The sequence below is a fragment of the Gasterosteus aculeatus genome, chromosome 21 (assembly GCF_964276395.1).
Source record: "Gasterosteus aculeatus chromosome 21, fGasAcu3.hap1.1, whole genome shotgun sequence".
In the NCBI taxonomy this organism is placed as follows: Eukaryota; Metazoa; Chordata; class Actinopteri; order Perciformes; family Gasterosteidae; genus Gasterosteus; species Gasterosteus aculeatus.
In genome coordinates, this window is record NC_135708.1 from 13,315,006 (window position 1) to 13,329,896 (window position 14,891).

At 44.0% G+C, this 14,891-nt stretch overlaps 2 protein-coding genes across 4 annotated transcripts; one reads left to right on the forward strand and one right to left on the reverse strand.

The window, feature by feature from the left end:
* Positions 1-530: 530 nt before the first annotated feature.
* On the reverse strand, positions 531-3,532 carry abhd10b (abhydrolase domain containing 10, depalmitoylase b). Its single transcript, XM_040166969.2, has 5 exons — positions 3,339-3,532; positions 2,664-2,850; positions 2,113-2,224; positions 1,355-1,492; positions 531-1,268 (listed from the first exon to the last, which is right to left on the reverse strand). Exons 1-5 carry the CDS (start codon positions 3,430-3,432, stop codon positions 927-929), a joined length of 873 nt encoding a protein of 290 aa, XP_040022903.2. The 5' UTR covers positions 3,433-3,532; the 3' UTR covers positions 531-926.
* Positions 3,533-4,289: 757 nt separating this feature from the next.
* ythdf3 (YTH N6-methyladenosine RNA binding protein F3) lies at positions 4,290-12,604 on the forward strand. Of its 3 annotated transcripts, none has more exons than XR_013454056.1 (6): positions 4,319-4,786; positions 5,534-5,558; positions 5,865-5,944; positions 6,238-7,983; positions 8,168-8,269; positions 10,541-12,604. XR_013454056.1 is itself a non-coding variant. In XM_040166968.2 (5 exons), exons 1-5 carry the CDS (start codon positions 4,763-4,765, stop codon positions 10,562-10,564), a joined length of 1,899 nt encoding a protein of 632 aa, XP_040022902.2. In that variant the 5' UTR covers positions 4,290-4,762; the 3' UTR covers positions 10,565-12,604. The 3 variants fall into 3 exon arrangements, 1 of the variants encoding a protein (XP_040022902.2); XR_013454057.1 differs by having other exon boundaries at positions 4,353-4,786; positions 8,168-8,265; positions 10,541-11,545; XM_040166968.2 differs by lacking the exon at positions 8,168-8,269 and having other exon boundaries at positions 4,290-4,786.
* Positions 12,605-14,891: the final 2,287 nt, after the last annotated feature.

Genomic DNA, 14,891 nt, shown 5'->3' on the forward strand with positions numbered 1-14,891 from the left:
CTCCCATCAATTAATGTTTGAGTTTAGTTGAGGCAAAAAAAATGAATGACTACATAGATCAACCATGAATTAAAGGTCAGCGCTGCAGTTAAGCGGACCAGAGACAGTTAAGCGGCTGGTTTCGCCCCATTGAGCAGAGAGCAGCTATAGTGGGCAATGACATGTTAATGATAAACAGTCCTGTGCTCCACTCAGCCAACCAAAGGCAGGCAGATTCTCTGTCTTTAACCTGCAGCTACCCGGCAAATTGAGTTTCCGTTAGCAGCTGTTAATCTGGATGTATATAAAATTAAAAGTTATATTTTGAAATCCTGCATTAGCAATTATGGTGATTTAAGTTGGGTTCTGTCAATTTAAAAAATGTGCAATTTTCAAGAGCACTTAACTGTATGTTATGATGGGTTTCTGCGATTAAGCTCTCCATTTCCTAAAATTGTAAATACTTTACAATTTAACTATTCTGTGTGCATTTCTATATTAACAGGCAGATTGTTTGTCAGTTGATGATGTGGTAACAGACTGACCTGCAATTCAGTGTGCAGAGGTTTTATTGGCCAAAACAGGTGAAAAGTGATTAAAAAAGGCACAGGAAAGCTATGCGGCTAAGTAAAGAACAGTCAAATAGGGAAGAACAGGGACAGCGGACCTAACAAAAGGCCAAAATAACACTCAGTATAATAACTTGGGACATACAAATCCAACCTGAAGATATAAGGGAACCGCTAACAGGGAAGCTCCCTTTCATTTAAGTTTGCACTGTAACGGCATGTTGACATGACAGATGAAGATAACAGGGAAAAAAGAAAAAAAAGAAAAGAGGTCATACTCAGTAGAGGAACACGCCGTTGTTTGGTAAATTTCTTGAGGATCGACTTCCCAGTAAACACAGTCCTTCTATCCTTATGCTCGCTTCCCCGCCCCCTTACTCAGACCAGAGTGGTCAGCTTGTCTATGAGATCATCAATAGTGTACACCATGAGCTTGATGTCGTCCCTCTCGGACATGCGATGCTGGCCGTGTCGCCGCAGGATGACGTCCACGTCGTTGCTGAGGACGCGCTCCGCCACCTGCATGGAGATGTGCCAGGGGACGTCCTCGTCTTTGAGGCCGTGGATGAGCCGCACGGGACAGGTGATGGGGATCGGACTCTGCAGCACGCAGTGGTTTTCCGCCTCTCGCAGAAAGTTCATGTTAAACTTGCAAAGACCCTCCTCCGAGTGCTTGGTGGGCAACGTCCACTCACCCTTCTCCTCAAACTCCTTGCGAGTCTGTGCATGGAAACACGGGCAAATCCAACTCAAAGACAGATGGAAATGAAAATGTCTGCATGCGAGTAAATCTAATATATGCCTACCTCCAGGGGAAGAGAGTTGAACAATGTGACAATGTGATCGGCGGCAGTTGAGATGCCCACCAGTGCGGCGGTCTTCTCTGGTCTCGCAATTGCCGCCAGCAGCATGAACCATCCGCCTATACTGGAACCCACCATTATCTACAAGGATGCAACGACACCACAGAGAATGTAAACCAATTCATTACAAAAGAAAAACAGCAGACTTGTGTAGTGTAATCACAGTAGCGGAGGTCAATCCATCAAATGATGTAACACGGCGCCATCTTCTGGCTGTGAAGTAGAACACAGTGAATAGTTGAGGTTGGAAGGATAATAATAATGTTGTTGCAAAGATTCAATTTTGTGGTGGAAGTATTTTCATAGAATCTGAATTTATGAATTTGGGAGAAGTAGTATGTTGGTTTTTTGTATTAAGTAATTACGCTTCTGTAAATTCAACTTTTTTGTGGAAAACATTATCATAATCAAAGCAAGTCGTCTTATGTGTTTGGAGTGTGCTTAAAGTACACAAAGCGTTTAACATATGAATATTTATAATTTATTTCACAACAACCCGCCAAAGTATCTGATGTTCCCATCAGAGTATCTATTAGATATAGATACACTTGCTTCACTGTCGAAACACATTCAAACATTTCAAGATGTTTTCCTTGCAGTCTCACGTTAAATGAGCATTTACAATGTTAAACCCGTTTCCCCTTTATGGGAAACGACTAAAGGCCTTGAAAAAAGGGGGCACCAGCCTCGGGAATATTTACCTGTGGCCCCTCGACTAACTCATCCAACACGTAAAGGACGTCTTTTTTCCAGGTGCCAATAGTTCCTTCTGAGAGGACCCCCTCCGAGGCCCCGTGCCCTGTGTAGTCAAACCTGGCAAAACATTAACAGAACGCCATGAAGGTTGAAGGGTTCGTGTAGATTATTTTTGAGACATTAAATCACTTGTATACACAACACTGAAAATCGGGTGACTTTTCAGTATGATGGAGCGATGTTCTTTTATCTCTCCATAATCCAATCCACTAAAATATGTTTAGTATACCCTCTTTTCTTGGGGCATCATGACAGTTTGAGACAAAAACAAACTTACATTTAGTTAATTATTTACACTGAGGCATATAATGCATATTAATTATGAGGGGATGGATTATTTTAAGCAGCTTACCAACACGAATCGCATTCCCTTTTCTATTTATTATCCCAGTAAACGCACAATTAGCAGAAGAGTTTATGTTGTGGTGTGCACGTGCTTCTCCTCTGCAGGATGGGCGCGCGCATCTTCTCCAGCTCGTGCTCCTCAGTGACTTACCGCAGGTACGAGTGTCCCAGTGACCTACAGAACTCCTCCAGAGCCTCGGCTTTCTGCCCGTTCATGTTGGAGCCATATCCCGGGAGGAAGAGCACGCCGGGGCTCTTGCCCTTCACTCGTCTGTAGGCCAGCTTCGGAAGGTCCGGTCGTGAGGCGTACTGGACCGTGGACTTGTGCCTGCTGACCCCTGGTAGGCACAGCGCGAGGGCAAAAAACGTGTTGCGTTACGTAAGTTAAATGACTCACAACAACCGACGTCAAAATGGCTTCATTACGAAAACGACGTTTGGTAAATACAGTGAAACGCACAGACACATCGTTTTTATTTTTCTTAAATAAAACTTCTCTTGACGCAAACTAGAAAACCCGCACCTGGATACGAGGGGATACAGCGTGTGCCCCCCCCCCCATAACGAGCAAATTGAGAATTGAGGCACAGTTTATGTTACACAACGAGAGAAATTCACGTCAAAGAGGTTCCAAAATACAACGTAAATCACCGGAGACAACGCAAAAGCTTTCTGGGGCGCAAACAGCGCACAGTTCACTTGCCCTACATTTTTAAGACGACGCAGTCCGCGTGAGCCACACCCCCTCTCTCTGCGCTTAAATGCCCTCATACGAAACTCACACCTGGAGAAATGTATTCTGCTAAAAGCGTAAATTTGAACAAACCTTCCGGGCGCAGTGACGACAAAGCAGCAAGCCCTCCATTACTTAAAATGTGTGAAAGTCCTCTGCGGCAGGACCTCAGCGCCACGGCTGCCATACTGCTCCGCGACCCACTGTGGAAATATCGCGAGAGTTGGAGCACAGCTAGTCTCGTTTACTCAGAGCGCATCTAATTGTCCTTCAGCGTTACATTACAGTTGAATTAGCAAAACAGTGTACACATACTTCATTCCTTTTTATTTTTTTTTATGTCAAGTACAGAGGTTCAGAAAGCCCTGTCAATGTTTTATTATAACAATACATAAAACATGTGAAAGCAAAGTACAAACAGGTATATGTACACAAGTGCAGTACTTGACTAAATATAGCAGTTATTTTCCACCATAAATATTTTTCTCCGATGCCAAATAGACTAACTAAATGTACACTCATATTAATAACATAATGCCGTATACTAGCACGCTAGTAACTTTAATTTAATAATAGAGACAATTTGAGTGTTTTGCAAAGTGACTTTTTATAGCCTTGGATAAAATAAGTATCCACACCCTTTTTTGAAGCAACATAATCAATTACACAGTTTCCCATTAGTCATCCATTCAAATTGGCTCCTTTATTGTAGGCTTATGAAATATGCAAATCAGTCAATACTGCTGCATCACTGCATCTGTATGTACATACTGGTTGGCTCTATACACTATTTGATAAAATACCTGTCAAATGTTTTGTATATATTCCCTTTTGTTTTTGCATGCATCTATTTCGTATTACTTTTAAGTATTTGAGTATATCCATGCACCCCCCCCCATGCGTGAGTTGACTATGTTATTATTTACATATCAAACACGACGATCGCTGGATATATTTTATTTACAGAGAACATAATGTGGCCCACGCAGAGGGGAACTTGTTGTGTCTTGTCATGTGAAGCGTCGGCTTGCAGCGTGACTCGGAGCGTCACCGGCGGAAGGTCACGGAGCGGCGGAACGGAACGGAAGCGGGAGTAAAAAAAAAATAAAAAAAACTCATCCGCCATTGTGGGAAATGGTAAGGGATATTCCAGCGAGACAACCGGGCAGGTTTTTAGACCGACCGCTGAAGGCCAAATCCGTGGCAGGATCGCTCCTTTCCCCCCGTTAAAACCGAAGTCTCTGTTTGTAACAACGAAGAAGAAGAAGAAGAAGGAGAAGCGGATCGTCGTCGGCTCCGAACCCGGTAAAGAAGAAGAAGAAGAAGAAGAAGAAGAGGCAGAAGAAGAAGAGGCAGTAGCAGCAGCAGCAGCAGCCGCCGTGTAACCGTTACAGAGCGATCCGACGACCCGACAGACGAGGCAGAGGCTGTGGGTGGTGGTGGTGGTGGTGGTGGCGGAGGGGGGGAGAGAAGCCGTGGACAGTCACAAACAACCCGCAGTTTCGGTTTCCTGGAGGATGTCTGCGACCACAGTCGATCAGGTTCGTATGTGTGTGTGGGGGGGTACTTTAACAGTTCGATCTGGTTTCATTCGGGCCACGCCGGATCAAACGAGCTCATATATATATATATATATATATATATATATATATATATAGCTATATATATATAGCTATATATATATATAGCTATATATATATATAGCTATATATATATAGCTATATATATATAGCTATATATATAGCTATATATATATATAGCTATATATATATATAGCTATATATATATATAGCTATATATATATATAGCTATATATATATAGCTATATATATATATAGCTATATATATATATAGCTATATATATATAGCTATATATATATATATATAGCTATATATATATATAGCTATATATATATATATATATAGCTATATATATATATAGCTATATATATATATATATATATATATAACACCCCCCCCCCCAGTGTGTGATTTACGTGGCTAGCTGTTAGCTGCGCGGTAGGCCGAGTGAATCACCGACCCTCTCTGGCTGCAGCCGGTTGCCAATGCGGCACCGTTTAGTTGCTGGATGTCAGAACGTTTTGACATCAGGTCAACAACGCCGAGCTGCCCGTAAAATGTTACAGCCGGGCAGAAGCTATTTTAGACTGAAGTTGCTACAATCTGCTGTTCTGTGTATTTATGCAACTAGCATACATACGTGTGTGTGTTCGTTTCCTGTCGTGATCTAACAACATCTCCACTTCCTGTGCTCCTCACTGTTTCAGAGACCCAAAGGACAAGGAAATAAAGGTAACACTGATTCTGCCCTCGGTTATTAACACACCAGTGTAATGAATTAACATGAGCTAACATGCTATCTGCTTCTTTTTTTAAACGTGGGCATGAAACTGCAGATCTTATATGTTCCTGTTGTTGTCCCTAATTCTGCATTTGTTTTGATGATGTTTCACCAAACTGAGATCTTGTCACGTCTTTAGATTTGACCACCACTTACCTCCTCTGCACAGGTTAACAAGTAGACATCTTTAGCTGGTAGTATTCAGGACTCCCCTGTAGTCCGTGTGATGATTGACTGAACTTTCTTCTCGTCCTCAGTGCAAAACGGATCAATGCATCAAAAGGATGGTGTTAACGATGATGATTTTGAGCCTTATCTAAGTGGCCAGACAAATCAGGTAACGTCCTGTACTAAGCCATGATAAGGTCCTTGCAGTACAACCACTCAGCTAGTACTTGTGGCCAGTACCAGTAGTTTATGTAGTGGACAAATCAGTTATATTTTCATTGTTCTCTCTACAAAACAATTAATTACAGGCGCCCCCGTGTCTATCTTGTTTCTAATGATGACGTGTCCCTAAAACCTAACTCAATGTCACCATTCATAATGGGATGTTACCATGTTGGATAATCTGTCTGGTTTGTTACTTGTCATTGTGTCTGGTGTGTTAACCGTCTTTCTGTCACACAGGGTAACAGCTATCCGCCAATGTCAGACCCCTACATGCCCAGCTATTATGCTCCTTCCATTGGTTTCCCTTACTCTCTCGGAGAGGCTGCTTGGTCCACAGCGGGAGACCCTCCCATGCCCTACCTGACCACGTATGGACAGATGAGCAATGGCGAGCCCCACTTCATCCCCGACGGTGTGTTCAGCCAGGCTGGGGCCCTTGGGAACACCCCTCCCTTCCTGGGCCAGCATGGCTTCAACTTCTTCCCTGGTAATGCAGACTATTCCACCTGGGGTACCAGTGTCTCTCAGGGTCAGTCCACACAGAGCTCCGTGTACAGTAACAGCTATGGGTATGCCCCCAGCTCGCTGGGCCGGGCCATCACGGACGGACAGGCTGGCTTTGGAAGCGACACCCAGCTCAGTAAAGTCCCGGTGCTGAACAGCATCGAGCAAGGTATGACGGGCTTAAAACTGGGTACGGACATGGTGGCAGCCGTCACTAAAACCGTGGGCTCCCCCCTGGGGGGCACAGCAGGAATGAGCAGTATGGCAGCCAACAGCCTCCCACCGTCTGTCAACTCGTCTGCACCTAAACCCGCCTCCTGGGCCGCCATCGCCAAGAAGCCGGCTAAGCCGCAGCCTAAGGTCAAACCCAAAGCCAACATGGGGTTGGGGGGAGGTGCCATTCCCCCACCCCCCATAAAGCACAATATGAACATTGGTACTTGGGACGAGAAGGGCTCCCTGAATAAGCCTCCGTTAGCTCAGAATATGATGCCCCCGCAGCCTATGGTGCAGCAGCCTCTCCTAGCTCAGCCCCAGCCCTTACTGCAAAACCCATTGCCTCCTCCGCCTCAACACCACCATCACCACCACCACCAACAACAACAACACCACCACCACCACCAACAACAACAACCACATCACCAGCCCCAACATCAACACCAACACCAGCCCCAACACCAACATCAGCCCTTCCAGCTTCACTCCCTCCAATCCCCCCAACACCCCCAGCCTATGCCCCCCGGCCATCCACACATGCACCTCTCCTCTCAACCCGGCCCCCCGCAGCACCTTCATCAGCAACCACCTCAGCAGCCTGGTCCCCCGCCCAACCGCTGGGTGGCTCCCAGGAACCGCGGCGAGGGCTTCGGTCTGGGTGGGGGACTCCCACTTAGTGCCTCCCCTTGCTCCGGAGAAGTGCATCCCGTGCTGGAGAAGCTGCGCGCCCTCAACAACTACAACCCCAAAGACTTTGACTGGAGCTTGAAAAATGGCCGCGTCTTCATCATCAAGAGCTATTCCGAAGACGACATCCACCGCTCTATCAAGTACTCCATCTGGTGCAGCACAGAACACGGCAACAAGCGCCTGGACGGCGCCTACCGCTCACTGGGCAACAAGGGGCCCCTGTACCTGTTGTTCAGCGTCAACGGCAGTGGGCACTTCTGCGGCGTGGCCGAGATGCGCTCCCCGGTGGACTACAATGCCTATGCAGGTGTCTGGTCTCAGGACAAGTGGAAGGGCAAGTTCGAGGTGAAGTGGGCATTCATCAAAGACGTGCCCAACAACCAGCTGCGACACATCCGGCTGGAGAACAATGACAACAAGCCAGTAACCAACTCCAGGGACACTCAGGAAGTGCCTCTGGAAAAGGCCAAACAAGTGCTTAAAATTATCGCCACTTACAAGCATACCACCTCAATCTTTGATGACTTTGCACATTACGAGAAACGTCAGGAAGAGGAGGAGGCTCTGAGGAAGGTGAGATAAGCATACATACAAATAGCCCTGTCCCCTTTTAAAATAGCGTTTTCGCACGTGTCACTGCGCGTTCCGTTTCGTCGCTCTTTATTTTAAAAACGGGGAGGGGGGGTACTTTCCCTTAATCACCGTTACGGGCTGGAGCCAGGCTGTAATCGGCTGATCTTGTTCCACCTGCTCTTAGACAGCGGATGCGGCTTCCTGTGGCTGAACGGGCAGTCTGGTGTAGATGGAGGTTCCCAGAGGTCTGTCAGCAGAGAGACACGCCACCATTACTCACAGGCAGGTTCGCCAAACTCTTAATTCTTCATCAGCCATCTTGTGCAGCCCAGACTGCGATGATTTGCCCGGTTGGAGTCAGCGTAGAGGTTTTCCTGAAATAGCCCACATTCCTGGCATTCCTCCTCTCAGACAAAGGCAGATGTAGGCTCCGATCTCCCTTTGAACGACAAGCCTCTCTGCTCTCCACAGGCTCCTCATGCATGCAACAACATAAGCCCCCGGCGGCACCGTCCCTGAGAGTTGGTACAGTTCACCTCCGATGTTCTAAACGCTTTGGATGATAGAAATGCATTGTTACGGTGGTTCGTTGCACGTGGTTTTGAAAAGCTCCCACTGTGTGAGCCGGCTCCCTCCAAAAGGGAGGCTGAAATGTGTTGCAGAGGTAATAACCGTGGTGTTCCACAAATTTTAAGCCTAAGTGGTAAAAAAAAAACGTACCCATGGGAAGGATGACATGTTATCCCTGCTTGCATTGTGCAGCATCCATTCTCACCAGTATGCTAATCGAAACTGCACTTCCCGACACCCCCCCCCCCCCCCCCATGCCCTTTCTCCCAGTCCCCCTACTGCTGGTGCTCCATTGAGGCCGCACCGACTCCTCTCCGCTGACCTTGTTAATATGCGCCGGGTTCCTTTCTCATAAATATTCCAAGTGCATGTTTTTCCGGGGCTTGTGAAAACAAGCTGTCAGCAGAAGGCCTTTTCCGTCCCGCGCTGTGCGGGCGTTGCGCTGCGCTGCTTTTGTAGCCCTGACCTCTTACATGACAGGATCGGCCACGCTGAGGCCTCGCCCTGCTTCGCCTGACAAGGTGAATTGTTCTCTGTTGTCTGGCCTGTCCTTCCTGAACCTTTTTTGAGGGTGTGTCAAACCAGCACCGCTACACCTGCACCCAAAACACCATGTCAACGTTTTTAATTCTTTTTTTTTTAAAGATGCTGTTTGCAGGATTTTTATTAGCAGAACTAATTTGGCAATTAATAGCGAGAGGTTAGCTACGTCCCCCCTTTGGGTGTTAGTCTGAGCATCCACGGTGGGTGTAGAGTTACACTGGTCTCAAGAGGTTTCTCAAAGGTGACACTGTATTCCTCTTTTATTGTAACGCATGACACACCCATGAATATGTAATATTCAAGGTGTGTTTTGTGGACAACGTATGTTGTTTTTATCGGCAAGACTGGGATTTATACAGTGTTCATGGCTGCAGTATTTTTAGTATATTTATCTTCTTACTGTATTCTGTATCTCACTTATTTTAACACTAAATCGAAAAGGTAACTGTACTTACGTGATTACTTATCCTGCAATTTACACAGCATACCAACAGTGGGAATGACAGACTAAAAATAAGATAGTGTTATCTTAGAGGTTGTTGAAAATGTATTTCCCTGCAGTATAGCGTTCGTGAAACATTTGCTTTTGTATGGGAGAACTTTCCATATAGAACAGGGAGTCTAATGCACGAAATGAAACACAGGACATGAAAAATGTATTCGGTCTGAATTGATAGTAATAATAAAGTGTTTAGTTTACATTACACGCTTTGATGCAAAGCGACTAACAATAAGTGCATTCTAACCATAAGGATACAAACTCAAAAGAAAACAAGGAATTGCAATTTCATTAAGTTTGCCGATTTACAACTTGCTATAGATCAGGTCAGTTATAAGTACACTTAGTGTTTTTAGTCGAGGTCGTGTCTGAAGAGCTGTGTCTTCAGTTTGCAGCGGAGGATGCAAAGGCTCTCTGTGGTCAGAGAGCTCATTCCACCATTTAGGAGCCAGAACAGTTTATTTTTAGCAGCACATTAAACTGAAAATTGCTGTTACTGTATCTTTTAGACGAGTTGTTGCTCCAAGTTCAATAGATCCTAAGTAATCATTGATATTTGCCGTAAACGTTCAGATAGACACATAGATAAATGCATCCTGTCGATACAGATACATAAAGTAAAATAAATATTGATCATCTTCATAAATGCCGTAGCAGGATCTTTTACCTTCAAGGTCTCAAAAACGAGTGTCACACCTTTTAGGATGTCACATCTTTCTTTCTGTGCTCGAGTGATTTACACTTTCAGGTGTATCTGACAGCGTAGAACACTATTCTATTAGAAAAAGACAAAGCGGTGTCTTCGGCTTGGGTCTTCCCTCAACATTTGACCTTTACCCTGTGAATGAAGTTCTTTCAGCTGTTGCTTATGTTTGCTTGTGTCCCTTTTGTTTGCTCCACTGATCACCTCTTTTCTTTTTTTTTTTTCTTCCCTTCTCTCGCCAGGAGCGCAATAGGAATAAACCGTAACCTTCAAGCAAGCTCTCTGCTAGAACTGCAACACTAATGATGTAGGACCTTAAATACATTTTGCCTAACCACGAGGAGGAAAGGCTCTCACAAGTCTTTCCGCCGAAGACGACAATGTATCTGAGTACTTGAACATGATGATAGATGGACTCATCCGTATCCGTTGACTGGTGTGTTCCTGTCTCACGAGAAAAACCGAACCCACATTAGAGTAAAATCTGTCATTAAAGCACTTTCAATCCTCCTAAATAGCCTCTACCAGTACCCTTGACTCTCTAATCTGTTCTTCTTCTTTGATTTTGTTTGAGAAAACTGACTAACTAAAGTAGTCAGGAGATTTCAACGGGCTTATTTGTAGTTTTTCTTTTAATTTTTTCACGCCTCAAAATGGGATATTGGTGAAGTTCATCAGCTCCTGAAGAGAATTAAAGATGTGTATGATTTTAGTCTTTAACTTGAATCTGTGTTCAACCAGCTGATCCGACTACTCTGACGGAGGTTTGGATGATTTGACCGGTGGGATGAAATAATTGGGAAACAGCCACAATCACGCCAATCATGGGATGTATCCTCTCCTACCGTGTTCCCTTCTGCACCGGTTTCTGTGTACCAAAATATTACCATTATGCAGAAGGCAAAACACCAGCCAATGCACATTGTGTTATTTTAGTTTTCGTTGTTGCCCCTCTCTTGTGATTCTGACATTCTGAAGTGCATTTGTCTGAGGAGAAACCTGCTGCTCTGGTAGAACTAGTGCAGGCCTCCTTGGGTCCTGTGGGTGACTGTCTTTGCTCTGGTGTTGATGTACTGTACCTCAGGCTCAATCAAGACTGTCTCCTTAACAACTAAGCCCTTTTTTTTGGGAGAGTCCTCACGCTAACGCCCGCTCGTTCCCCCAAAACATCCGACTGCAAGGATGTGACAGTTTTCTCCTCTAGGTAACTCGCTAGCTAAATAAAAATTCTCCATGTTTAGCGCAAACCATGCTTTTGTGTTTTTGTGTACTCATTTGCCTCAGAAATGTGTGCATTGCTTCAATGCTTCACACGGTATCACACACACTCTCAAATATAAACTATCTGCATATGCGCCGCTAAATACAGCTATGTATTTACCGTAGCAGCAGTTCCATGTCCACATCTGCTCTGCATTGCGGCTCTTTACTGACATCAAAGTGTAAAATGTGTTGGTGCCAAGGGGGTTGGTCTGACTATAAAGTAAAAATATGTTGTAGATTAAACTGACTTGGGAGGCAGACCTGCCGGCCCAGAGGTAGTTGATATAAAGGTACAACTACAGGGATTAGAATGTTTGACAACGTACGGATGGTGCAGGCAGTGGTGGAATGTAGCTGGAGTACATTTACTGTACAAAAGCGTAATTTTTAGGTCAGGGCACTGAGCTTGAGTGTTTACTTCTTTTTTAAAATTCTGCTCCACTACGTTTCAGAGGCAAATGTTGTACTTTTTACTCCACCACATTTGTTTTATACTTACTTTGCGGGTTAGAGTTTAACATTGAAAAACCTACAGTAACTGTAAAACTGATGAAAACAGTTGTTTCCAGCCTTAAAGGCGGATGACATTTCCCCTTAAAACTTCTCAGAAAGTTTCCTTTAAATGATTCAAATTTCACAAGAACAGATATTACAAACTATTCCAAATAGAGACCATATTGCTGGTCCAGGGAGGGTATAGTGATTCTGACTCCCTCGCTCTGATCACAAACCTTTGAGCTCAGAGTTTATTTTGATCTCGACAACACACCTGTAAAGTTTCGTGACTGCATGATTTATTTTAAACCGTCAGAAACTTTGTGTTATTACTTGAAATACAATGTGATGATAGAATATGTGGAATTTCCTGTTTGCTGTTTTAAAACATGTACGTATGGCGTTATTTCGATTTAGTGACCAGGGCAGGTGAAGGTAGAACAGTAATCGTAGACGGACTTTAAAGACATGTTAGACCTATAAAAGAAGACATTACGATGAAACAACTAAATGCAAAATTATATGAATAAAATTGTTATGAAATACAATTTCCCTGTGGGTTTCACAAATGTTTACACAACCTACATGCTGTTACATACATCAACATCTCATTACACACATCGACATACTATTATATACATCAACATGATCTTATATAAATCAACATGCTATTATATACATTAACATGCGATTACACACATCAACATGCTATTATATATAGTAAACATGATGTGTAAAATGACAATTTTTTCATAATTCACCGGAGAACTCTGACATGACAATGATTCATTTTCACGTGTTTATGCACCTTGCTTTTCATATTCTCTCTACTCATTCAGTTCCCCCTGAAATGAACCACTCACTTTCCTTCCCTCGTGTCTCCAGCAGAGTGCGCCATCACATCGGTTCTCTCGCATGTCCTCTGCTCTTGAGATGTGACACATAAGCCTCTCCTGTAAGCAGAAAAGCCCCCTTTCTTCTCAAGCCCTCCAACTCCCACGGTTACAATCACACCAGGGTGAGAAGTACTTGTTGTGCTTCTCCAGCTTTTTGGAGCAATTAATGCGAGCTCACCAAGCTGTGCAGCGAGAGGTGGAGAAAAAAGGATGTGCTGAGGGAGTGAGGAAAGTCCCTCTTTGTGTTCGTCAAGAGGGGAGAAAGAGCTGTAATTATAACATTGGAGGAATTGGATTGTGACTCCTCTCTTCTCTCTTTCAGTTAATTTGCGCATCAATCCGGTTTTTGCAGGCGGCCTTTGAAAAGACCACACTTTTCCCGCCTCTGTGAACTAAGCAGGGCACAAGCTATTTATGCACCCCGCAGCGCTGTATTACCCGGGATTGATGGTGCAGAGACGTACCTCTGGTACGATGCTGATTTGATTTTGTTCTTGGAACGCGGGGCTTCCGGTTGCCTCCGTCCACAGCGGTCAAATCAGTTCCAAGAAAGTGGCAAGCAAACTTTTCTCCCCCCCACCACCACCACCACCACCTCTCCTCCAAATCATCAAAATGTCCTTCTGCGGAGGGATTCGGTTGAGTGAAGATGAGAGAGAAGGAGCATCCTCTGCTTAGTGAGCTGACATGCCTTTGAAGTTTCAGTCGCACTGAAGATTCATCAACACATGGCTCAAGGCAAGGTTGGGCCGAGTCTCAGGGCCGGTACTTCTTCGATGTTTTTGAAGGTTTTTCTAACTCCGGGCCACGGCGCATCGCTCAATAAGTCCTCATGGAACAATAATCCCATCGACGACTGTGTTGACTGACATGATGATGAGGAGAGCCCGAAATTGCACTTTTGAACATGTGCGTATAATTTGCTGATAAGCATTGTTTGTGTTATGAACCGATCCAGCCAATAATGTTTTAGGACTCACAGTTGTATATTGAAAACTAAATTGAAGTTTTAATGTAATACTGAACAGATCAGGTGAAATATATTGTATTTACTATATGAAAAAAGGGGTTTTGAGTGACAGTAATGTCTAAGTTTTCTTCCTGCCCTTTTCCAAGTTGTCTCTGTTGCCATGGTTACATCATTATCTGCTAACTGAAAATAGAGGCTGAGTTTTGCTGAACACATTGATATGATGTAGATCTGAGCTGGAAAGACTTGATTCTTCTACAAACAATGAAAGAAAAATGACCCATTTGCAGATTCTCATTACTTCTTTTCTTTAAACAAGGTTAATGCTGATTTTGAACAGGGTAAATAATTACCACTTAGATAGATTAGCATAGATACCCACGGTTTTTATTTAATACCACGTTTCATATATCTATTTTAAAATTGTGTTTGTATAAACATCAAAGATCCGACGCTCAAGAAGTAGTTTTGCTGCTCACCTTTGTGTTAAGAGTTGTCATTGTCTCTGATGACCACAAGGAGGCGCCGCGCATTGAAGAGAAATAACACACACCCACATGAGCACACACATAATACACGCCTCACACCATATTTAGACATTTTCAAACCAACGGCTCAATACTTATTTTCTCCTCACCATCCCTCAACGATTGGAGTACAATCTGACGAGTATTAAGTGATGTCACACTCGTGAATGTCATGCAAATAATTACAGGGGCTCTCGTTAAATTGATTATTGCAAATCCATAAAGCTCAAAAGAGACAGATTAAAAAAAAATGATTTAAAGTTAGCAGCAGATATCCTGTCACTAGAATGGGTCAAGTCACACATAATAATTCTAAATGCCTTCTTCTTTTAAACCCCACACCTGCTTTCACCAGATTGTAAAGCAACACTTATAAATAATAAAATAAAAATGTTAAAGGCAACAAAGCACAATCCCAACACACACACACACACACACACAC

What these genes read in the sequence shown, in the direction of transcription:
- abhd10b (XM_040166969.2), bottom strand. Translation starts at nt 3,432, where the DNA reads ATGGCAGCCGTGGCGCTGAGGTCCTGCCGCAGAGGACTTTCACACATT. An exon ending in GTCGTCACTGCGCCCGGAAG is followed by an intron (nt 2,851 to 3,338) that starts GTTTGTTCAAAT and finishes TGTGCCTACCAG; the next exon opens with GGGTCAGCAGGCACAAGTCC. An exon ending in CTGGGACACTCGTACCTGCG is followed by an intron (nt 2,225 to 2,663) that starts GTAAGTCACTGA and finishes ATGTTTTGCCAG; the next exon opens with GTTTGACTACACAGGGCACG.
- ythdf3 (XM_040166968.2), top strand. Translation starts at nt 4,763, where the DNA reads ATGTCTGCGACCACAGTCGATCAG. An exon ending in CAAAGGACAAGGAAATAAAG is followed by an intron (nt 5,559 to 5,864) that starts GTAACACTGATT and finishes TCTCGTCCTCAG; the next exon opens with TGCAAAACGGATCAATGCAT. An exon ending in AGGAGGAGGCTCTGAGGAAG is followed by an intron (nt 7,984 to 10,540) that starts GTGAGATAAGCA and finishes TTCTCTCGCCAG; the next exon opens with GAGCGCAATAGGAATAAACC.